Source organism: Haliaeetus leucocephalus, unplaced genomic scaffold (genome assembly GCF_000737465.1).
Source record: "Haliaeetus leucocephalus isolate CR32 unplaced genomic scaffold, Haliaeetus_leucocephalus-4.0 Scaffold616, whole genome shotgun sequence".
In the NCBI taxonomy this organism is placed as follows: Eukaryota; Metazoa; Chordata; class Aves; order Accipitriformes; family Accipitridae; genus Haliaeetus; species Haliaeetus leucocephalus.
The window spans coordinates 270,762-297,078 of record NW_010973052.1 but is presented as its reverse complement, the minus strand read 5'-3'; the positions used below and the strand labels follow the sequence as shown (position 1 = coordinate 297,078).

General features: G+C 37.2%; 2 protein-coding genes across 2 annotated transcripts in view; one reads left to right on the top strand and one right to left on the bottom strand.

The window, feature by feature from the left end:
- Window positions 1–9,846: 9,846 nt before the first annotated feature.
- Window positions 9,847–22,970, bottom strand: ANGPTL5 (angiopoietin-like 5). Its single transcript, XM_010578198.1, has 8 exons — window positions 22,741–22,970; window positions 20,873–21,020; window positions 19,756–19,859; window positions 19,086–19,179; window positions 18,063–18,163; window positions 13,059–13,179; window positions 11,914–12,099; window positions 9,847–10,688 (listed from the first exon to the last, which is right to left on the bottom strand). Exons 1-8 carry the CDS (start codon window positions 22,837–22,839, stop codon window positions 10,369–10,371), a joined length of 1,173 nt encoding a protein of 390 aa, XP_010576500.1. The 5' UTR covers window positions 22,840–22,970; the 3' UTR covers window positions 9,847–10,368.
- Window positions 22,971–26,125: 3,155 nt separating this feature from the next.
- Window positions 26,126–26,317, top strand: part of KIAA1377 (KIAA1377 ortholog) — a 43,070-nt gene continuing 42,878 nt past the window's right edge. The window contains exon 1 of the mRNA XM_010578256.1: window positions 26,126–26,277. Within this exon, the coding sequence (XP_010576558.1) occupies window positions 26,126–26,277 (152 nt within the window). The remainder of the gene's footprint in view (window positions 26,278–26,317) is intronic.

Sequence of the window (26,317 nt, the reverse complement as noted above, 5' to 3'; positions counted from 1 at the left end):
CTCCGCAGTCGACAGAGGGAAGAGGTGAACCTGGAAAAGCTCTCTAAGTTTGGGTTTTATCACAAAGCTTTGCCGGCCGCAGAGCTGAGCCTGCTATTTGCTTCTGAGGGCTTGGTGTTGTTACGCAGCCTCGTCTGCAAGCCACCTGCCAAGGACAGCCTTCTGCAAAAATAAAAACCAAAGTTGTCAGACCATGTGAGGCTGGGGAAAAGCTGAGGCAATGGAGAAAAGCGCATGGAAAATGCATGCTTGCAAGCCCATTTTATACTGGTCTGGCCAGACTGCTCTCTCACTGAGAAGTGCATTAGAAATGCATACCTGGGTATGTCTGCTCACCTGCGGTTTCTACATACGCACTTGCACACACGAAGTTAAAATTTGAAATGGTGGAGCAAAAAAGTTTTCCCTAGTGAAAGAACTATTCCCTTCTTTACATGAATTATATATTTATACAATACTGCACAGCACAGTGTCGTTTGCACGGTTCTGTATAAGTGGTATTTATTAGAGCATGTTGTAAAGTAAGAACTTAACTTCTGGTCGATGAATATAGAACACGTCAGCAAAACTTGCGTCTGCTGAAAGCCAAGGATGCCTTTCTTTCCTCAATTTTAACTCATTTTACAATGAGCTGCAAAATAAAGTGCAGCCTGTCTTTATAGATTAGAACACGTGGCAGATCAATACCCAGCCTGGAAATGGGTGTGCATGTTTCCAGTACCTCTTTTGTAAATAACGTCCATTCTCTGTACAGCCAAGCAAACAGAAATCCCACGAGGCAGCTCTCCTGTGCTGATGGATTATCGCTTCTGGGTCAGTAATGGGGCTCCTGCAGGGCATGTTCCAGAGGGAGCAGTGCAAAACAAAACTAAAGTCACCAGAAAGGTTTCTGGTTCACTGTAACTGTAAAATAGCCCCTATTCTTCACATTTTGCTGTAGTAAATATAAACCTAGTTGCAGTGGCTGCATTTAGAAAGGTTCTAAGTCAAAAGTAGAATTGGTGTACGTGCAACATCTTGGTAACTCCCTGATTATGTATAGCTCAATGCAGTTTGCCAGCTGGAAGCTCATCTGCAGTCACGACACCAAATAGCTCTATGGCAGCATTTCTGGTATGAACCACCACTGCAGAGATTAAAAGAGAGAACAGATAACATCGGTCTGTATCTCATAAGACCTCAGGGGGAGGCACAGTTTCACTCCCATGGAGACCTGTTTCATACTGGCCTGGCCTGCCAGGATGTCACTATCGAAGTTGTTGCTAACCTCTTCTCTGTCCTTACAGGCAGAGCCTGTGCCAGGACATTTCCAAGGGCTCTGATGCCTCTGTGTAGGCAAATGAATCCCTTTCTGAAGGTCTCTATGCCCCCAGGACTTGATTTGTCCTGCTGAGCTCCCAACAGCCTCCAAGGGGAGCTCGGGTAACAAGTGCAGGTTTCCTTTGCTCCCTGTCTAATCAACAGAGACCACTTGACTTTCTTCAGGGCCATTTAAGATCTGGCTCAAGCTCTTGATGTGCATGCCTTCCGCTGGCAAGACTGGGGAGCACTGAGTAACTACACTCCGAAGCTAAAAGTCTCAGCATGTCAGAGTTTAAACTTTTTTTTTTTATTCCACTGATGAGGCCAGCATAAAATTCTGGCTGTTCAGATTGTTATTTGTTAAGCCTGAGCACTGTTCACAAATTCGGAAAGTAAGCGACAAGAACTTCAGGGCACCGGCAGGTGGAAACCTCTGCATAAGCATAGGTTCATTGCTGGAGCAGCAGCACTCTGATGCAGATTCCTTATTTTACTGACTTACCACTAACAGAAAATAATCTTGATCTGTACAAAGTCATAAGCAATCAACAATATTATCCTCTCCTGAGGTATGCAAGTTTAGAAAACTTGGTTAATTTATGTTAAGACTGGCTTTCTGACCTTTGCATGTGGAAAGTGTTCGTTTATTTCTCACTTCTTATTTGCGATGTTTTCCAAGTCATCTTATTTCCTACTAATCTAACTAAAGCTAAGTTTAAAAAATGTTGCCTGTTGTTATTCATATTAGGAGAGCAGCCACTCAAAAGAGAACTATCTTACTACACCTGGTCAGATCACTGTTTTGAGCAGAGAAGTAATGATTTCGTTGTCTGTTTTAATCCTGGAAAAATCTAATTACGTGGTCTCCAGATGTAATGAACATGTGCTTGTTTTATCTCACTCCTTCCTAGTGGATTCATGCTTTTTGCCCACAAGGAGAAGAACCCACACATCAGAACTTCCTTACCCACTGCAATCTCCTCTCAGTGCTGAATGACATCTTAACACAGTGGCTTTATTTTTACTTTGATCAGACAAGAACCTTCCACCACAGCCTTCACAGATCACTTTCAGTCAAGCCACAGAATGTGCTGATTTGGCTAATTTGGTCTCTTTCCTTTGCATTTCATAATAATATTCACCCAATGTCATCTTTACAGTCTTACTCTTTAATATCTTTCATCTACAGGAATTCTGTAATTAGGCCTCTCACCCCTTTATCGACTTTCTTGTGTGACATTCCAACTACCATCATAGGGATGTTGCATACTAGAACTTTTTATGCACATAAATCTCTCCTTATGCTTGAACAGTGATTCAATTACTGAATCATTACTAGACTTAATCGAGTAATACTCTTGTCTTACCATCAGAAGCCAATTATATTTTTTTCTCTGTAGGGAACACAAAGTTTGAGTTCACTCTCTTGGCTTTTAGTTTAAGATATGGTGTTACAAAACCTGATTTTGTCTGTTACTGGGAGTGAAATCCCCTATTGTGGTTTAGAACTGTATTTCTCAAAACCCAGCTATGTTGTAGTGCCAGCTCAGAGAGTATTGTTTCCTACTGTTTTTTTAAAAGATTCATTCAAGCATTTTTGTCATGAAATGGCTTATCATGATGACAACTATCTTCTGCCTAACAGATCAGTGGTTAGAGCAGCCACCCATGAAACAGGACATGTAGTTTTAGGCAGTCTTCAGCTGGAAGTCCAGCAGAACCATGTTCTATCTACTAGACTAGTTTCTTACTGAAAGCAGACTCTACCTCTTCCCTTGACTATTATATTCATGACTCTTGAGTGGCCAGTTCCAAAAAGAGGTTGCTCTAGAGCTTATAGCCAAAATAACCTCCTACATACAGGTGATCTGATATAAGCTTCAAGTTGAGCTAAACTCCTACTTCATGGCAAAGTATTGTAGACACTGAAAACTGTAAGCCATTATGCAAACAGGGAGCATTTCCACTGTATTATCCTTTTTTTATAAAAAAAACAAATGTATCCTTACAAAAGGGGAAGAGTTAGGATCCTGAGTGAATGAGGGCACTAAAATTTCTTCTTTTTTACTGTATAGTCAATGAAGGGAATAAAACATTGGAACTCTCTCTGGAGGACTTCAAAAGCTGGATCTCTGGGAAGTGGAAAATACTTTTTTACTGTGATGGTAGTTGAACACTGGAGTAGGTTGCCCAGAGAGGTTGAGGGGTCTCCATCTATGGAGATACTCAGAAGGAGACAGGACATGGTCCTGGACAACCTGCTCTAGGTGACCCTGCTTGAGTACGTGATCTCAAGAGTCCCCTTCCAGCCTCAGTGATTCTGTAATTCTGTGATCTCTCTCCGCTGATTTTATCGGAAGTTAAAACAGTACCCCCCCAAAAAGTGTCATTGTCATTGCTCAGGACTAGGCAGCTGAATTTCAAGTGCATCTGGGCCTACGCTGTGGACACTGGATCCTACCTTAAGTTCCTAGTTCAGGCAGAGATTCAGAAAAAAAAATCACCACACTGCAATTTTAGTACTTACTTGAAGAATGTAACTTCTACAGGGTAGATATTTTGTATGCTAAAGGCTTATTTTTTTTTCATTGTCACATTACTTTTCAGTCACCTTACAACTTCAGGAGTAGGGAAAAATAGAATTATGTGAAGAAGTTCTAAGGAAGTTTTATTCTAAGTTTGAAAAGAACAATCCTATCCTCCTGTTTCATTCCTGGCAAAGTCATTCAATCTACTATTATGACAGGAAGAGCTCACAACTATTTCCCTATGCATTAGAGAATTGTTGCAGAAACCTGACTTTACAAAGAAAAATTATGTTATTGTTTGCTGTTGGTCTGTAGTTCTGTAACCGGGATGATGTCACCAGTTTTGTAATACATAATTGCACTGCAATGAACTTGGGGGGGCTTTTTCATTGAAGACTTAGTATATACTATGCAGAGCCAGATTTTTCTCCAGAAAGGGGAGTAGTCAATTCTTAGAAAAGTAGACTTCTTGTAGGTGAAATGTGGTAATGCCCTCAGGCCCTGGTCCCTGCTCTGTTGTAGTAATTGCTATAAAAAACCCCCACACAATAACAAAGATGATTGTTGGAGAGGTTGAGAACCTAGAAAAACACCCCAAAATGCATATATGTGCTTATCCATTCCAAAGAATGGGAAATAAAGCAAGCATGACAGAAGGCCAGCATGGATGGACATGGTGCTCCTGACTGAGCTCAGACACAAAGAAGGACCCAGAAGGTGGAAGCAGTGACAGGCTATTTGAGAGGATCACAAAGATTTTGCCTGCACATGTCAGAGTAGGGTTTGCAAAGCCAAAGCTCAGCTGGAGGTGCAACTAGCAAGGGAGGTGAAGGGCAACAAGAAAGGGTTTTATAAATACATTGGCAGCAAAAGAAAAGGTAAGGAGCATGTGGGCCCATTGCTCAAGGGGGCAGGGGACCTCGTGACTGGGGACATGAGAAAGGACAAGGTACTAAAGGGCTTTTTTTCCTCAGTTTTCACTGGTAAGGCTTGTCCTTAGGCTTCCCTAGTCCCCCAGGCCTACTGGCAGAGTCAATGGGACTGAAGCAGGACCCACAGTAGAGGAAAGAGAGTTCGGGATCACTTAACCTGCTTCAGATATACACAAGAAGTCAGTCAGTTGGGATAGGACAAATGGCAGCAGTTACAAGTCAGAACATGGGAAATTCCAATCAGATATTAGGGAAAAAAAACCACCACGAGGGTGGCCAAATACTGGAATGTGTTGCCCAGAGAGGTTGTGGGATCTTCATATTTGGAGGTGTTCAAGACTGGAATAGAAGAGTCTCTGAGCAATCTGATCTAATTAGACGTGCTGTTAGCAGGGAGCTGGACTAGATGAGCTCCAGAGGTCATCTATGATTCTATGAACTTTACCTTGTTTTATAATCCCATATAACAAATACTTCTGTCTCTACATTCTTTACATGCACCATGAAAACTTTAATTAGAACAGACAAGAGACAATAAGGGCTATAGTGAAGGTTCCCAGAAAATACATGTTAAAGCATCAAAATGCAGGCAATGCCGTGTGCACACACAAATATTCTAAAGGACACAAGCTTTTTCTCCTGCCTTTGTATAAGCCTGAATGGAGTCTGGTCCCTTAAACAGAGCCAGCAAGATCATCTGACCACAGGAGTCACAAGGAGCTACTAGTACCTATTTCGTTTTCTATTAAAGGTAATGGCTGATAAAAGACAGTACCTGTTGGGACTGATATTTCTGGACAACTTGTACAAAACATGATCACTATTTCCTCTGAAGATCAGGGCAAGTCAGGACTGTCTCTGTTTTATTGGATCATTCAGCAACCTTGGTCAGGGAGAATGAGAGCCCATGCTTATTAGACTACCTACGGGCTTAGTTTGTACACTTTCAAGTAAGCAGGAAAACTAACCCACTCTACACAGACCAGTCACTGAACAGAGTTTCCAGATGAAGCTGTGGGCATTTACATGATGAACTACATGTCATTGATAGTTACAGCCTTCATGAATAGTGGGGTTAGACATTCAAAAGAAGCAGCAGTGGGGAGATCTTGAATTTTAATCATCTGCCATTACTTCTTCATTCTTGTCTTAAAAACACAGTCACGTACAAGTTAAAGACCCAGTCTCATCTCGCCTTCCATTCTTCCTTGCTCACTACAATGTTGAGCTCTTGTTGAGCTCCGCATCCTGACAAGCTAATATTTCCATTAAAACCACCTCAGATTCCATTCAAGGGAGCCTGCAGAGATTAGAGTGAGGCTAAAGGGAACTTTACCATGTTACTGCATTTAGTGTTTTAGTGTTTTATCTTTTATGTATCAGATGGGGAGGAGGGAAAAGCAGATATTCCTTCAGTCTCAGAAAATTTCTTCATCTAGCTTTGTGCTTAGTGTCACATTGTACATTGGCAGTGGAGTTGTGTACTCTGCTTTAACCCACTAGAGGCAAGCATCACACTTTCTTGGCATCATGCTTTTCAGGTTGCAGCATCTTCATGTCAGTGATCATGCTGCCAACATTTGCAGAACATCCAACACAGTAGATTTCAAGCAAGAGTTCTTGAGATGGTAGTTTAAATAATTGCACGTTAATTGTGCATTACATTAGTGATCCTTAAAAAACTTGGAAGACTTATGGAAACTGTTGCATGCAACCAACTAAAATTTAGAGTCAAACTATGAATCAAAGTTTCCTGTTTGCAACTTGGAGTACTATACAATGCACATAAACATGCTATGTATTTTGTAGTGAAGTATCAATACAATGTAGTGTTAGAGTATTTTTTCATAAATATGTTCCATAACAGAGACCAGTAATAAAACCAAAATGTTTTTCATGTAATGAAACATGACTGATTATAAAGTTTTAAATACATGCCAGAATTTACTGTAAAAAAAAAAAGAAGTAATCTAAGTAGTTTAGAGGATCTTTTACTACCCAATTAAGGATTTTCCAAGTGGAAAGTAAAATGCCTTTAGTTGTACTATTTTGTTATTTCCAGATGTCTAATACACTGAACCCTGCACTGCCACGTCAGTAGTACTCAGGCTGTGGAAACCACATTGTCATTTATTTATATTACTGTAGCATCATAAACTGGGTCAAATAATTTGAGTTTGCCAAACTGAGATTTACAAATTGAAGACATACTCTTGGAAAAAGAAAACAAAAGAAAGAAATGCAGTTTCATAACATCAGAGATTACATGTCCTTTAAAGACAACTTGTTATAGTCTGGAGTATCATTCCTGGTATAGATATTAAGTGTAGTTTAACCAAGCTACTTTTTATTTGGAACACTCAATCAGTTTCTCTTAATATGCTACACCCTACATGTTCCTTTTTATTTAGTTGAAACAAGACCGTTTGGGCAATAACTGGTTGATTACTAGTCCTAGATATATGGCCATAAAAATCTTATGTATGGTGGTTGGGAACCATCAGCTGTAAATATGGAACATAGGCCCCTGGAATCAGTTCAATGTCCTTATAAATTCTCCGTGTTTAACTAAAAAATTTTGTTTTCACAGTTGTTTTATTCTTAGAGAGGAAAGGGAATGAACCTTTGCAGACAGTAGCGATCTATCACATGGAAAATGTTCTATTGTCATTGCTGTATTTCAGATTTGCACAAGGCAAGCTGCCAACTGATCTCTAGCACTCTGCTTTTCTAAGCATACACTAAATTTTAAAACAAAAACAGGCTATACCAATACTCACATTTCAGAACATTCAAATGATGATAAAACTATGAGATTCCCATGCTCAAAAGCTTTTCATAGAAACCTTATTCAGATCCTCTCAGCTGCTAGACTCCATGAAAGAAATAAAATCATTAAATGATATTAATTATTATCTAATTGGTTTGGTGCCACAGAAGCACTACGTGTGATCATGACTAGTAGATAATATGGCAAATACAAGAGGAGAAATTCATAACAATATTTTCGTATATGGTTTCTAATCTGAAAAAGGAATAAAGCATTGTCCATCTTTTGCTTAAGAACACTATATTGAAAACTCAAACCTGAATGATTTAAAGGAGTTAAAACCTGACTAGTATTTGCAATTTTGGGCTTCATCCTGTTTGCAGTTTATGCTGCAGATCCAGCTGTCACAGCACAACAAAGACACAAGTTAAACCCGGGGCAAAAAGAATTCATTTTATCTACAGAGGGAAGGAACTCTTAAGCCACAGAACACAGAGTTTACCTGTGACCTTGCTAGCAGAGCAGCACTTAATGGTATTAAAGCAGATGTATTGGGTCCAAGCAGTCTCTGCAAATAGTCTTGGAAATGTTTTTGTCTTCCAAGGAACAATAAATATTCAAATGTCCGTCCCCCCCCCCGATATTGAGAATTTGATTCATTTTTTGTATAGGTTTACTTGACTTGACTTTAAGATCCAATGTCTATTTGCAAGAATGCTCCTTCAAGCTTTAGTTATCTTTTCAGGCCCATCTCCTCTGTGATGTTACTGCCAGCTAATCTAATCAACTTTGACAAAGGACAGATTAAACCTGGTAATTAAATGTGGTAATATCTGCCAGCACAGATCTACATTCTTTATTTTCCATTGTCATTTTTGAGCAAGGATTCTAATAAAGCCAAAAGGAGCCTCGGGGTGTCAGTAGACTCTAACTCTACACTCAGCATCCAGATTCCCTACTTACACTCTTCCTTTCTGCTCACAGGCTTGGACCTGGTTGTCAGAGCAGAGGTCCCACTGTCAAAGTTTGAGGCTTTCATCAAAGCCATTAAACTTCCATGAAATTTAGCCGCTGGCGTTCTCTAGTAGGATTCTTGTACTCCAGCCTGGGGACTCTTTCTGACATAATAGCCCTAATACAGTGACAACATCCAGGCTTGCTGCCAGAATTAATATTCTTTAAACAATCACATAGTGCTCTAATGCTTGTTAATCTTAGTGTGGAAGCTCTTTCATTTTAGTATCTACCTTTATAGGTCTGCTGGGTCCCTGTCGCTGTTAGAAGGGGTTGCATTCCTAATAAGCCTGGAGTGAGAGGGAGGGCTAAAGAGGGTGTACATACTATCTCTCCACCTCTAATTCCAAAGACTACAGGATCTGACAAGAAAATCTGCCCGCACTCAGAGAATTCAGTCTCCCCCAAGAGCGTGAGCTACTCTCTCTCTCTCACAATCCCTCTACAGGTCCTGTAGTATTTTTCCTCAAGCTACTTCCTACCGTGCTACCATAGGCCCCCACTATAAGGATAGTCCTCAGTTTCTCTCTACCAGAGAGAAACCTTCTGCTTTTAGTCACTTTTTACCTCCAGTTGTTAAGGACTAGTCAAGCATGGAAGAAAAGAGGAATTTTTTCTCTCCCCTAACCTTGTAACACCTTATCAAAAGCTTCATTTCCTCCTGTAGCTACATATATCTTTGGAAAGAAGTTCTAAAACATGGTGGTTCTGAACTGATGATGGTTTCTGATCACTGTATTAGTGCTTGGTCAAAGTGAGAGATAGCAAAGAGGAAACTACGTAGAGTTTTTAACTGATTTCATTCCACATGTTACGACAGAGCTGATCTACTGAAACTGGAGCAGAGATGAAAAATACCATGCCTAGTTGCTACAGAATAGATACCAGGTCCCAGAAACACTGCTGTACTGACAATATTCATATTTTTATTGATATTATTCTATTTTTACTGACAGAAATTCAAACAATTGACACTACTTAATTTAAAATGTACTTATACAACTCAGATTGGTTTTGTTCATTATCACATGATTGTTCACAAAGTGAATGCCAATAAGAATGAAAAACATAAGATCAGGCCCATATATCCAAATATTAAAACTCCAAAGGTCATATGAAATGTTACACATTTTCTTTGAAAAAAAGTGTTCATTTGTAGTGAATTGTGAAATAGACAATGGTAGAGTAAAAATGTGATTATGAAACACATTGACTGTGAAAATTAAATACAAAACAGACCATAGTTCTTGTATGTCAGTATCTACCTTACTTGTATAAAGATCAGGCCCTGAGAGTATATAGAACCTTATATATATGTTGAAATAAGTCAGTGTTATGTTGCCTGATAAGGAATATAGAAAGAAGAGCTGATTCTGGAAAATTAACCTAAGGTGAAGAAAAGGTATTTTTCCAAAATATAATGATGGAGATGACAGGTATATGGCTTTACAAAAGAAAATTTGCTGAAATTTCTCGGCAATTCAGATATGCTGAGAGCATAGAAAAAACACATTCAAAAGTCAGCATTACACTCCTTTTTATAATTTTCCTGCTGGCTCTGAGATTGCATAAGAGGCAGTTGAATAAAAGTTGACAAACACTAAGCTCCATCCATTTTCTGAAAACCCTATTCTTCTTAGGACCTTCTTACTCAAGCGGGAACACTAAAAATGCTGACATTTCAAAACAAAAATTAGTAACTCTATTATGGAAATATTTAATAGTTTTAAGACTGAACTGTTTAAGTGAAAATGAAAGGTATGATGCAGTGATACATTATCCCACATAACTGCAAAAAGAGATATATTTCTGTTTTCATAGGTTAATGGAAATATGGATCGTATGTCCTCCGAATTTTCATTGAAACTGATTTAATTTTGACTGGTTTATTGTTCATTGTCCATGTGTCCCAGTGAATCCCAGTTGCAAGAAATCTACCTGTGTAGCGATGAACACCATTAAGATTTGCAAGGCCACACTGATTGAACCACCATCCAGTGTTATCACTGAAGTTACTGCAGCTCTTTACAGGCTGTTCTTTAATAGTGCACATTGGGCTGCATCCATCATTATCAGCATCAAATGTGCTGAAAGGCATTGAATTCTGGTTATCTTCTTTTCTATATCCTCTAAATGCATCACCTAAGTACAACAGATAAAACAGAAGGATAAAAGAGTTATGTATGGAGAAAAATAACATTTCTTACTTGTTGCATACCTTGCAAACTTCTCCTCTGAATTTATTAGAAAAATAGATTTCTTCAAAAGTGGTTCAAAAGCACCAAATAATGAGCTGGCAGTGTGTTAAAGACGTAGGAAAGAAAAAGTATAAAATACTGAGAAGTATGGAAGAATTTGAAGTTTGATGAAACATCTTCATATTGTTGTTGCTTTTAGTGATGCACACCAGCTATGAAGGTAAAGGCTTCTGTTCTCAAAGACAGTGGAAGAAAAGAAAAAAGAAAGGAAAAGGGTTGTTAACTTCAGATTTTCCAGTGATGTGACCGAAGCCCCAGAGGGAGTTATGAGATAAGATGGAATTGTTAAAAAAAAGGTCAGTGATTACTGGTTCTGTTGTCTTACTAATGAAATAATGTTTCTTACAACTGCAGGTAGAGTAAAGCACCAACACATTTAGATAATAACTATTACATTGGTAATAAGGAACATTCTCGCATATTAGTAAACAGGCCAAAAAAAGTTACAAAAAAGTAGTGAGACATGATGCAATACTGAACACAAATCTTTGCACATTTGGTATAGCTATGATATTAAGGCAGGTCTGGAATTGTAAATTAATTTGTGTCTATATATCAGCCAGTAACTGTTATACACTAGGCCTAATTTGTTCTGGTCGGTTTCTTTCTCTATCCTTTGTACGCCACTGTCTGGGCACTTCTGAACTAACCAAAGCAACATCAGGAAGACTTCCATTAACATCAGCAAATTTGAGATAATGGACATCTAAAGAATTGGACCATTATATACATATACACAAACACGCACAAAATCCCTTATGTATTTTTTATATATATATATATATATATATTCTGTTGACTTGAATCCATTAAAGTTCCTTTATTGTCTTGATTCATTTTCTTTATTAAAGGAGTGTTTATTCAATTATTCCATTAAAGACCTTGAAGCAATAGAATAAAATGATTTCTTACTATGTAAAGATGTTGGCATAACCAAACACTACATCATTAACCATTTATCTGCATAAGTGTTCATTATGCACCAAATAGAGAAAAACAGATTAGAAATAAACAGTTATCTTAATTAGGTATTACTCTTTTGAATGCATTTTTTCACATCAAGAAAGGCAGCAGCTATCTTTAAATACTTTAAAGAAGGAGGTTCTTACCAGCGTTTCCAGAATAACGCCCCAAATGGATCTTAAAAGAACATGCTTCATCTTCTATCCAAAATCCATCGTATGATGCATAGGCATGCTTATCATTTTCTGATTCCAAATCCACATAAAGACTGAAACTAGTGGCTTTTTGATTTACTATGTGAAAAATCTTCCTCAGTCCAAGCCAAAATTCCCCTAAAACAGAAATGTAATATAGAGTCAATAAAATTCTAGAAATGGAAAGCACAAAAGAAAAAATGGATTCTTCCAGTCTTTCTACTTTTCTTCCTGAACCAAGTGCAATAAAAGTTGTATGATAGGCTTATATTCCTTTGAAAGACTAATGAATGTGCAGAGTAATCTTCCTACTTCATTGGGAAATCCATGGAAAGAATTCTCATGTGCACATCATCTTTTTTCTCTGTGACATTTTTAGAAAATTGTCCACATGATAACTTTCAAGCGTAGAAGACCACAAAAACTGGATGTTAGCATTCTATGAAATGCAACAAAACTCAAACCCTGTTCTTGAGATTTGCTGCCTCTGTAAATCACACTTTTTTCCATGAAAGGTTGCCCCAAATGAGCTGCACTTTTCTGTATAGTTGAAAAGTTGTGTGCTTCCACTGCAATCCCAGATAAACTGAAGAAGCAACTGTTTTTAGACTTGCTGGATGAAATGTGGCAGTAAAAAAGTAATGTCACAGTTGTGTTGGTATTAGCTACTGAAATATTTCCATTCTGTTTCTAACTTCTCATGCCCTATGGTGAAATATTACTGATTTTTTTCTGCTTTAAGGAAATATTTCGCAAATGTGATTAAAACCAACTAAGGCTTTTTTTTAAAAAAAACTGAAAAAAGGGGAAATACAATTTATACATTATTTCAGGAAGAAAATATCATAACATTTTAAACATCTCTTGTGAGACTGAGGATGAGTAATGGCTAAGACTGTAGTAGGGTGATAGTCATTATTGAGAAGATCATGTAATAGATTTGATGAAAAAACCTCTTAAGTATAAATAAGACTTTTAAGAAACAAGAACTTTACTCTCTATATGACTAAAAATCCCACACAATTTAGTTGAATGTAGCTCACATAAAGACAGCAAACATTCAGTCCAAAGCACTTCAGAGTATTTAAAATTAATACCAGAAAGGTCACCAAATCCATCCAGATACTCAGACCATGTTCTCTGAAATGGAATGATTCCATCAGTTCTTTTCTGAATGACAGTCCATCCACCTCCTTGAAAATCCATGTCACACAAAACCTACAATAGACATAGATATGATAAAGCATTCTTGAAGCAGCTGTTATGAAGAAAACATTTTAGTTAAATAAAGGTGGACTATTTAGAGTTTTGCTAAGCAACATACCTTTCAAACATCTTAACAAAAAGCTCAAAGTAAATAAAAAATGAAGCTGCAGTATTTTCTTATATGTTCTTGTTGGACTGCTTGATTTGGATATTTCCTCAACCAGTGGGAACTGTTGTGTGCAAATGTCTGCTCATATCAGAAATAATAAATAAGCTTTGATAAATGTTACTGTATATTAATAATAGCATGAAGTGGAAGCAACATGCAATATCATGTATTAATCATGCAAAATATTACAGATACAGGCACTAACAATGAATATACCTTTATTTCAGCAAAGCAAAATAGACACAACTTCTTATGTGTTCCCCCTCACCATCATACCTTCTTCCCCAGAAACACTGTTTGTGATGCCTGGGAAATATAGTGCCCTTAATAAAGGTAAGGAAATGGGAAAAGTGATAGCAGTAACCCAGTATATAATAATTTATGCTGCAGCAGCAAAAAACTCCCCATAAGAAAGGGCCCCAATCCAGGGAAGTCCCAATATGAACATTTAACAGCCTGCTATTGAGCAGTCCCACTGAATACGTAAGATCAGCTCTCAAATTTATGAGTATTTATGAGTCTCTTTGAGTCTTCGCTAAAATTTGTGCCCAACAGCAAGTCCAATGGCAATGGTCCAGCTGTCCTCTGCTCTGCTATGGAATGTCACGTTATGTGGCACTTTTCTCCTCAGCCCATTTAACTTTAGACACATAATTGAGTTCCCTAAGTTATTGCCCTTGTCTCCCTTGTAATCCCCCTTATACAGAAAAATGTGCATTCGTAGTGTGGCTCTGGGAAACCAAGATCTAAATCACCCTCTGCAGATGTTAGTCACCTCCACTGTCTACAGAAAGGGCCTCTAGATCTTTGGCTACTCTCTGGGGATTTCAGCTAACTGCATAAAGTTAAGTGGAATGTATCCAGGTCATTCTAGGGTTTTTTCAAGTATGTCCCCAGTGCCAGAGTTTGACCAGTTCTAATAGGGATTAGAAAGTCTGGGCACCCTAATGTAGAAAGGTGCATATTGCACATTTAGACACGGCACCACCTAAGCTGTTCAAAGTAGTTCTAGGGGATACTATGCTTAATTAGTGTTTAAAAACAGAGGCTCCTTTGTAAGTGTCTCCCAGTGTGACTAATATCAGGAGAATTAACCTGGAAAATGCTTATAGCTATGGTGCCATTAAACTACTTGTGATAACAAAAGCAAATTCAGAATACAGTGTTGGCTATCAGTAAATCATAACAGTAAGTAGATGCACAAGTGATGGAGTAAAGTAGGAAATTTTTGTTCATGTTGCAGGGAATGTACACAATGAAACATGTTTCAGAAAAGAGAGATTTTCAATCTTAGCCAGTGGCTAAAACTGGAGTCTATGGGGAAGTCAGTTTAACCCTCAAAAAAATTGTGGCAATCTGAGCTTTATATGTTGCAACCCCATTGCCTGTACCAGCCAGGTATTTTTCATGAAACCAAAGACTTGTTCCTTGGCAGTAACACATCAACATCTTATTCAGAACCTCTGTGACTTAACAACATCTTTTCTATGAACGACAAGAAAGCAACAGGACAAAGCTGCAATGTGATCTAATACAACCTGAGGAATCTTGGAGCTTCAAATAAGTCAATGCCATTGGATGCTTTGAGCAATCCTTGCAACACAAATACTGAATGCATCATAATAAAGGGCATGTGCATGAAAGAAAATTATGGGCTTTATTCCCTGGAGAATCACATGCTTATTTGTCACCCAAGGAGGGTGGAACTGGAATAAAGAGAAATACAGAAGATTCCAAAATGAATATTTAGATGCAAATACCTAAAAATCATTAAAAATAATCCCATTGCCTCATCTGCTGTCTTGAGAAGATGATTGCATGCTTGGCTACTCCTCTCACTATGAGTCAGAAATACAAAGAGCCCACTTGGTCACAACATCAATCTTCAGTCCAGTATAAATCAGTGGGAGTGTTGATAATTCTCAGAAGGAGCAGATTTGGTTCTATATGAAAGGTCATCAGCCCATTAGATACAGGACCAAAACATACACCAGCTAAGTAAAAATATGAGACAGATACAAAAAAACCCAGTCATCGCTGCGTAGTTTCTTAATCCCTTATATGCTGGAAATGACGCAATTTTCTTCCTTAAAGCCTTATAAAAATTAATCCACTTTACAGCTTGTTCTGTGTCTCATATTGTGCAAGGTATGAGGGCCATGACTGTGCCAGGTAAAATTTAAATTAAATGAGCAGGAGGATGCTTCTACTGAATATTTCTTCCCTTTCCATCTTTAGTGTGTTATAAGAGGTATATTCCAAACCACTGTTTAGTTTGTCTGACCCACCTTAGAAATATCATTGATCGAAATTTACTCATTGAAAAATGTATCAGAAAGTGATCATGATTGAATTTTCCAGAAGTTAAATTGGTTTTAATTGCCTCATGTTTGAATGCTCAGACAAAAGCCCATTTGGGACTAATTTTCTGAGATGACGAGAACCTGCCACTATCACTGAAACTGGATATTCTTAAAGCTCCTGGAATTCAGGTTTCAATTAGCCTGAGTTAAGCATCAAAATCTATACTCAGTTTTGAAAACATGAGGTTTCAAACCTGAAACCATGAGAAGAGGATCAAGTTGTCAGTTTTCTTCATTTGTTGGTATCTTTATGCAAATGATTCTAAAGACATTTTTGTTTAGTTTAAGCTACTTTGAAAGGGCAGCTTATTGCTGAAAAGGTCATCATTGAAATAAATTGTTTCTTGCTGGCTTTGTTGTCTGTTTTTTAGTTTCTTACTATGGTTTTCTGCCTCTTTGTATTTTTCTCATTTTGCGTTAGTTAGTCTGCATAACTTCCAGAACTCTTGGCTTTTAGCCCTTTAAAATGCATTACAATTTCTTGTTTATGTTTTAATGTCTTGATATTTTTGTTCATCTATCATTTCTCTTGTACCCTTTTTATGCTTCAACGTATGGAATAATTTGCATTAAACAGTTTTCCTTAAAATAACATTCTTTATGGAACACACATATTTTAGGTATTTTTCTCTGAGAACTTTTTGGCACTAACTTTTCAGTTCTCTGTAACATCTACCAGACAAGAAATGAGACACTCATTTCATGAGGGCAGACATTTCTTCTCATTATTTATTGTTACCTTGTGCTTTTAATCAAATTATTGTAATTTTTCTTTTTGTATCTTGTTCTCCTTAAGGAACCTTTCCACTCATATAACTGATTCTCAGATTCTGGCAGTAACTTTAAATGTGGAAAAGTGTCAAACATACTTTTGAAGTGAAAGGAACTTTATAATTTCAGATTTATTCACCAAAAGCTATAAATGAACTGAGAAATCACTTTTCTCATAGAATAGTCATACCATCTCTCAGGAAAAGTAATTTGGGTGAGGTATGAATATTTCCTCAATGGAATCCCCCTCAATCCAGAAGAAATTCTGAAACAGATGCATTTTGTGCTATGGTTCATCCTGGGGTGAGGAAGACAGCATTTTCTTCATACTATAAATATGCTTGTTCTGTGAACACTTCTACCTGTCTTTGCCTTTCTCTTACCTAGAAGGAACTTGCCAATGAGTTACATATCTTTTCCCTGAGCTCGCTGCATTGTATAGAAAGAATGACAGGTTTTTCTATCAGGGGTCTGCAGAACCAAGTTCATTTTTTCTTTTGAGATCCCAGCATACTTCTGAAGCCTTTTCGTAACCAGTTTGAGCTTTATTTTTGTAGCATTTTGTAGGGTTCCAATTGGCTAGAGATAAAGGGATTCATCCTTCCTTTGTTATATATAAAGGAAGACTATAAAGTTAGATATTAAATTTCGCTATTTATTAGCTGGCTTAAACTCCACATGTTTTCTCCAAAAACTAATGACCCCAGCATGTACTGCAAAACTAAAGGTTTGAAAGTGCCATATCTGTCTTTCCACTACGCATAAGGACTTCTCTAAGTAGAACAGCCTGAAATGGAAATAAACAGACAAAACAAAGCATTCCTTGTGTTTGCATGGATCTGAATGTCCTAAGCCTGAGGAAATTAACCCCAAACTCTCTTCTCCTGGATGAGCACTGTAACTCCAAGCAATTACAGAAAATGCAGGTAGCGATAGGAAGTGTAACTGCTGCAGTTCATGCTGAATTTCATCCTTTTTTCTTTAAGAATGTATATCCTGCAAACTGGATATGCAAACTAAAAGTTTAGATGCCTCTGCCTCAAGACTGAGTTATAATGATGCTCAGACAAGAGCTAAGCACCTACTCCTCAAGCTAATGTACATCTGCACCTATATTTAGATGCCTATACAATATCATGGTCCAAGCTATAGGCGTCAGCAGAGTAACCTGTCAGGAGAAGACAACGCTATACAGTCATCCAGCAGAATAATTTAAAAAGCCAAAGGTCCCATTTTAGGAGCCAAATGGATCAGTCACTTGGCTCCTCAGTTTTCCATCTCTAAAATAGAAAAGAACAGCACTTCTCAATGTCCAAAAGGGGTGCTGGAAAATACCATGGTTTTCCTCTTTGGTACATTTTTCACTGTATATGAAAACTGATGATGGGATCTTATGACAGAGGTTAAGTTTCTTTGTATAAAAAGAGAAACTCATCAAAATTATAGTAATGGCAGACACATTTGGATGATTTAATACATTTCTTATTCATCTGTTGAGAAATTGTCATGGAAAACACTTCAAATATATTAAATACATTCTAAGTGCATATTCTCAAGAAAATTGTGACTATCCTGAGAGATAAATTTATTACCTCAAAAGCATAATTTGATCCTTCTGGATGGATAATATACAGACCAGTTGGAGTTTTTGAAACTGAACCAACGGTATCTTTAATATCAGTGCAATCCAACCCTAGAGAACAAAGTATACAATGAAGTTCATTAGCAAAATATGTTAAAAAAAACAAATACAGCTTAAGCACAGAAATATTGCTTTTCTTGGTAAAGTATGAATGATTACAAAGTGCATTTTCTTGTCATGCAGACTTTAAAATCATGTTTTGTCACAAATTTACCTTGTAAATGAAAATTCTATGAACTCCATTAAGCTCAGAAAGAAATATAAATTATATTGTATGGAGAAAGTTCTTTCTGATCTTAACGGATATGATACAGAAATTAAAGATTATGTATCTGGGTCATTTTACAGATTTTATTTGGATAACACTTCTACTAAGAAAAAAACATATTATCTGGGGAAGGCTGTCTTTTTCCTGCAGATATTCATATTTATACTTTTAAAAGCCTTTACATCCTAACGTATACATAAAACCCCCTTTGCTTCTAAGTATTAAGCCAGGTCTGTGTTAAATATACTCAAACAAGCAATTTCTACGGTCAGTAGGACTGCTTAGAGGTAATGTTTCCTTTAGTCAGGATAGACACTACAAAGAAGATTAACTGTCCAGTGTACAAGAGATTTCCATCCCATTTGAAGGATATTGCAAATGCAGAGCACACTTTATTTCATTGCAAAAGAAAGTGCCATTTAGCAATATCAAATCACTTAAGAACTGATGATCATACTTGGTATTTTGCATAAGTATCAACAAGATGCTAAACAGGATGCCCAGAATTATCAGTTGCAAATGATTTAAAGCAGTCTTTATGATGACATACTTAAACAGTTCGCAAATTTTCCAGAGTTTATATGTTATTAACACATAATAAATCCTGTAAATGTTATAGTTGCTTACCTTTGCTTTAATTAATTCTTTGTCAAGATACAAAGATTAAAAGGGAGGAGGTCAAGACTGAATGCGAAAAATACTTGCCATGAGATTGAACTGTTTTGTAAGGAAGTGGATCCAAATGCTTTCTCAAAACTTCTGCATTCAAAAGAAGAAGTCTGTTCATGAGTTCATTTACCTGCCAATTCAAATAAAAGATATTTAATTGCACTGCAATGAGGAATTTTACATTCTAAAGATGTTCTTTTTGACTCCTAGTAAATATAATCTAAAGTTCATTTTTGTGATGTGTTAGTGATTTGTACCTTCATTAGGTAAATTGGTCTGATTTTTTACTTTTTTCACCCAAAATCATTTTTAGGCACAGTTCCAGTAAATTTAAAAAAAGTCCTTCAGTTTGGTTAATGCTTTTTATATGTACTGACTCATGCACAGTATTTGTAAACTACTATCAGAGTTAACAGTAATATAATACGTCATCTGCACTAATACAACAGGACTGGAGATAGCAACCAATGTGGAGGAATAGTCCTCCACTTACCCTACTGCCATGTATGCCACTAAGTTGTGGACCAGGTGGTGCTTCACTCCTCGTAGAAATGGAACTCACACCCTGTGCGAGGTACAATGAATGGTGATAGAGTCTCTTAATTCTACTGTTTTAATGAAAGATAAATGCTTAATTTTCCTCAGTTAGACAATACCTGTAGAGATAAATAATAAATAAAAATCTTTATGATAAAGAAAAAAGTACCTGATTAGAAAGGTAATCCAAAGAAGACTGTTGATCATCCATCATGTTTCTTACCAGTTTTTTTGTACTTCTTGCATATTCAACAAGAGAGTTCTGCAAATTTCCTTTAAAAGAAATATGTTCATCCACTTTGTTATAATAAATCTAGAAATACTCTTGACTGATTGACAACACACTTATTTATGATATCTAAGTGAATATTGAAGGTGGTTAGCCCTAGGGTACCTAAAAGTGAAACCAAAGTAGTACAGAGACCACAGATTAAAGCCAAAGATACTAAAAACCTCAGCCTCGCTGGTTGCAGTGAAGACATCTTAAGAAATGATGCTCTTCTTAAGATTTGAAGAAGAATTTCATCTTATCCTTGAGCAACCTGGATGCCCAGTTAATGGATATCACAGAAATACAAATGTAAATGATAAAAGACAGATATATAAGGTTTCCTGTCATCCTACATTTACTCATTCACTCTGCTACTCCTGTTTTTTGCCCTGATGCTAAAAATAAAAAAAAAAAGTAAACCTGCCAGGTAATTAATAATACATATTAAAAAATTATATGGGAAAGACAAGAATTTTGACTTTTTTTCTGAGGCTGATTATATCATTTGCTGTTTAGTTTGTCAAGGCAATGAATAGAGAATGTCCTGCGTAAGTATCTATAAAAGGCAAGCTGAATTATAGATTTCCTCCCACTTTAACTAACTAACTAACCAGCTAACTAACTCCCACTTAACTCCCCCACACTTAACTATGATGTTTAAATGAGGCACAGACACCCTACTCTTCCTTTCTAATGGAGAGAGCTACCAACACTCAGAGGGTAACACAGATCTAGGTGGGCTGAGCTGCTGCCTGGATTTGCCTGTCTTCACCAGTGATTATAAAGAGAGACTAGCATGATTATACTTTAACTTTGTCACACCAGCTGCGCCCCCAAAACATGGCACCCCAAATTTTCTGAACAATACTCAGCCTGTGTAGCAGGGTCAAAGGCTGTCACATGTGCTCAAGAAGATTAAAAAATAAATTAGCACAGCATAGCGTAGCATAGCAGAGCATTGCATAGCATGGCATTGCATAGCTTGTTGCTGAGAGTATTCTTTATGAATACATACTGCACATGTAATGTTTTTCCCCTCGTAAAATTTTAGCTTGAACATCACATGGTATAAGGCATTGTTCTTTTTGTTTTGAAATATCTGCAGATTTATTTTTCTCTTCTGCCTTGAGTGGTTCCTCCACAGCTCCAACATTCCTTGTGCCCTGTTATACCAAACAACGGAGGGGGAAATAAATTGATCATAAAGCATATATAAAATATCTTGGTTTGCCAAAACGAAGTAGATTACTCCATGGGCCTTCCTTCAAAACCTGTTTTTTTAAGGCTTTATCAAGCGGTGATTGACAGAGCTGAGACCAAGGCCTGTTAGGTGTCTTCTGCTTAGCCATAACTCACAAGAGAAAGAGAGTGCCAGAGGTAAAGAATAACCTCTATAAATTTCAAAAATACCACCAACTTTTCTGGTGAAGTATTCTACCTGTGAGCACTGTGAACTGGAGGCAAGAACTTGCAAATCCTGCATTTAAGAATCACCACACCCAACAGACATCTCAAGTGCTAATGAAGTTATTTTCACTGGAAAGGAGCAGGCTTTTGGATTTGCTACATATTAGCAAAACACTTTCACTCTTGAAAGTCCCTAAATTAGTTACTTAGACTCTAATCATGGAAATACTTGCACAAGTTATTAATCTATGCACACAAGCAGTCCCAAGCAGATTTGCATACAAACTCAGCGTTAAAAAATATTTTAAATGTTCCTATAGAGGAAAGAATAAAGGGACACTATTCACAGTTACACAATTATCTGAAACAGTAACAATAAAAGCATTGGTAAAAGTAGTTACACCTATTAATGTTCTATTAAAACAATATTTTTATATTTAATATTTTTATTCCATAGTGCCATGTGACATAAAATAAGGGAATGCCTCTGACTCATCACTTAAAAAAACGCTAAAAGTAATTCCTGAAATATGTGTAATTGTAAAAAGAGTAAGAAACATATTTTCATTTAAGCCTTTGTTTGTTGATTCCATAATCTCAGCAAAACATTGTAGTATGTTCATATACTATATTTTCAAATGTAAATAGGATCCTTAGAAACATAAAGATTTTAATGGTAAAGAAAACTTATTTAGACTTGATTATATCTTCAACATAATTGTTCTCCTTTCCTGCTTCAGTTTTCTCTTTCTGATATTGGCACTACACTGGCAAAGCATTGAACAGTTTTTTTCCTGATCTTTGCCTTTAAAAAGTGAAAGTAATAATTACATAAAACTGTTAACAAGGAGATTTTACAAAAAAAAAGAGTTTCTGAATTATTAATGTAATTTCATTTGTGTCCGCAGATAAATGCTAGAGAACTAAAAGAGTATGTTTCTTTAATTTTGAAATCAGCACAAAGTAAAGGAAGAAAAATTCTATAAGAGTTATAAATAGATCACTTGAAACTTATAAATAGATCACTTGAAACTATGGTTTGTTCCAGGGCTTTATCATAGCTACTTACCAGATGTTCAATTAAATACTGTCAAGCAAATATTTTTAATCAATATTTATTTTTAACAAAAGCCAACATGAAACAGGCAATTAAATCTGACCTCAGCAATTCAAGCAAAAACTGTGACTCTGCCAAAACCAAGTTACTCTGCATTTACAGTCATGCAGATGAGATTGAAAATATGGCCTAACAACTAAGCTGTGATGAAGGACATTAACACAAAAACGTTCTAATGAACTCAATTCCTACAATTTCAATGTAGTTTCTTTTCTCTATCTGAAAATACATGATTCTTCTGTATCTTCGTATCTGTCCTGAATAAAGCAATCCATATTTTAAAAACATCTGTCACTTTTCTGAGAAGTAATTCAGTTACATTCATTACCTTATCTAAGCAATGTAATTAAAAACCTTACCTTAGATGAACAAGGCTTGACATTACTTATGACAGTCTCTCCTAAACTGAACAAAAAAATTTCAAGACAAATCAGTGAAGTTACCCTAAAGCAGTTCATCTTTTACTCGAAGAAATGCAAACGTTTTGACGGGTTTCAAGTTTCCGTGGAAAGGATTGTACACTATGAAGTCCTGACCTAACTATTTGGGAATGTCTACAGCACAAAAAGCAGCCAACACATCGCTCCTTTAATGGCTGGATTTAATAAACCACATCTCAGTTGCACAGTAGATTTTATATACTACTGCTTGTATCCTGAGAGCAATTAGTGCTTATCACCTCTACATGACACATCATTTTTTCATACATATATTTTCATTGTGATAAAACTGTGACAGATTTTTTTATATGCCATTTTTGAGCATTGGTATCTATTTGGTATTGAGTAGTCTGGGCTACTTGAAAGAAAAACTAGTATTAATCAATGTTTTCATCTTTTTACAAAGGTTTTTATCATTAAAATGAAGGTGTTTTTATTGGTGTGGTGGTGGTGCACTAGAACAGGCTGTAGCGGCAATTTTAGAATATGTCCTAAAAGCAAATTCAAACAGAAAACTGAAAAATGTTACTTTAAAGTAATGCTTTGTATTACATAGAAAATTGTTTACTGAGAGGACAATAACAGTCTCTTGGTCTCGCTGGTAGCCCATCTGTAGGAACGCAGGTACTGAGAGTGACAATCATTCAAATTAAATGATTTTTATCCCTGAAAAATGTCAAAGTACAAGAGAATGTCCTGAAAAAGAAGAAAACTAAATGTAGACCACAGAAACTTAATTAAAGCTACGAGGCACTTACAGTTTTCACACACTCAAATCCACTATTTTTGTATCTTAAAAACTGGATCTGATACTTTAACCAAAAAGCAAATTATTTGGAAAGTTTATTTAGAAAGTTCATAAAGGTCCAACAAGATTTTGAACTCCTCATACACATTAGAGAATTTAGATTGTGATCTGGCTGAATAAATGAAACCTTAGCTTCTAATGTACCACTGGGAGATACACTGTCTAAAGGATCATCAGAATACACTGTTCAACATCACCTTACACTGGTACAGCCAAACAATGTTCCAAATTTGTCTCCATACTGTGGTTCATCTCCATCCCTGTCTGAAGTTGGGATACACTGAAAAATAGCTTTTGCTACAAAGAGATCTGAAAGAAATTGGGAGAGGTGGGTTAATAACAGTTTTAAATCCAGATTTTAATCCAGTTTTTAATCCAATGTTTTGTTTTAAAGCTAATAGCTAAAGGACACTAAGCACCTGTTCCTGGCCTCTCCCTAGACGAGCACATTCAATGGCCTGTGAAATTTTTAACAAGTTTGGTTCTTCAGTACCTCTCAAAATCAATTTTTTTTAATTTGTTTTAAAGTATTGCATGGCATATCATAGTTTTCCAATATAAGAATTACTAGAATTTAACTAGTGCCTCAGTTGAAGCTCTCTCAAGAAGATGCAGGTTGCGATTCATAATTCAGTCTCAGGAAGAAGGTGAAAAGATTTTCATGGCTACCCATATATGACATTAGGGGGGAACAAATAGTTTTTATTCCTCTTCCTATGCACAGAAATAGGAAGAGGTGACAATTTTCAGGAAGGAATGGTTAAAATGATCAGAACATTGACTGAACTCCTTCTCCTGTGCAGTCGCCTACACAGTTAAACTGAAGCTTGGAGGAAAGCTAAAGGGCATTAACAGATTAATCCCCCGCTGGAACAAGAAGGAAAGAAAAATGCGTTTCTGCAGCAGCATAGCTATGCTCCAGCCTTCAAATAAGATTTGTAATAAATTCAGAATCTATCCCACAAAGATTTAAGAGCTGATCTTTATCCTTCACTGGAATATCAGTCTCTAGCCCAGAGTAAAATTTATGAAACTTCTTTCAAACCAGCTGCCAGAGCGGGACCTTCCATTTTGTAACCACTTGACATCAGGCTGCTTGCTGTCCCAGAATAATCATACAGTTCTGACATACATGGTCCTCAGCTAGTCACCTTCTCATCCCGCAGTCTGAAAGATGTGAGGTTGCTCACCAGGAGGAATTGTTTAATAACCATAAAGGAGGGCTATGAAGAACTAAGAAAAAGGAAAAGGTAAAAAAGGGAAAGACAGAAAGATATATAAAGACTATTCTTAATTCTAAATTGCAGAAGGTATCTAAGGTGAAGCTTCAAGTTGTGCTGGATAAGATCAAACGTGCAGGAAATCTAAAGCAGCTCAATTTCTGCCAGCATGAGTTGACCATGAATTTGAACCTTCCTAGCTGTGACATGGGCTCAAATTCTGCAGTTGTTTCCCAGCTCTGCTTCAGTCCTGTTTGGGTGGCTCAGTTGTCCATACTGATAAAGCCTTCTACTGCATCCTAAATGAAACACTGCATTTTATCAAGCAAACTGGGATTTTAAAAGTGTATGTGGGTTGAAAAGCACGTGGTAGTAAAGTGACAACCAGTCTCCTACCTGCAACACAGAAGAGTTCAGACTGGGCAGAAAGGTGATGAATTTGGGGCTGGTATTCTGAACTAGAAGTGAAAGACATCCATTTTATGGTCATCTTCTCAACTGCGGTAACTGGGATATTATAAATATTAAGCACATCTGGCAACCTGAGCATCAGTGGTCTTGACTGTAAAATGGTAATAGTAACACCTACTTCACAAGCTGTGCTACAAATAAGGGGGGGTGGGGGTGGAATCTGTGAAGAAAAGTATTTTACAAGTGCCAAGTACTATTTCTATGCTCCTAGTCAAAGACATAGAACAGCTGCACACTGAAAAAGAGAAGAATTGGTTTAAGCTCAAATACAACAGCCAAGAAATGTCTCGCCAGGAAATCACCAAGGCATTTAGCTTTTTGCTGACAGCTCATCCAAGGCATGGCAATATCCCAAGACAACACACCCTGCTTTGCCTGAAACCCCCCAAAAATGAAGTTTTGCAGTCTTACAAACAAACTACTTTTTTTTTTTTACTTTGTGTAACTTTATTTACTTTTTAATATACTTTTTTATATTTTTCTATAAAATTTTATACAATTTTACTTTTTTTTTCTTTTTGCATTGTGATTTCTGCACCCTGTGGTTAAAACCCAAAAAGTTTATCCTGTTAACTCCACGCCTTCACCGTCAACAGATTTAACAGACATCCGCAGAGAGCCCTGCAAACCCGCAAGCAGCACGCGGGCTCAGGGAGGTGTTCCGCTTGCCCTGCAAAACTCATGAGAAACGTGTTTGTTCTGACATCGTTGTTTTGTGGGGTTGGGGGGAGGGGTGGTGTTGTGGTTTGGTTGTTTTGTTGTTTTTTTTAAATGGCATCCTGTTATTTATAAAAGCGCAGAGAGGATGGAAAACCCGGTGAGAGCCAAGCACCGCGCCTTGGCACGCAGTCCGGCAGCGGTGTCCCTGAAGAGGCGAGCTGACACGGAGGCTGCCCGGCGGCCGAGCGAGGTGCCCACGCCTGGCTTCTACCAGAGAACCTCCGGGGACCGGACCGGGCCGGGCCGGGCCGCACCGGGCCCCGGCGGGAACGCTCCA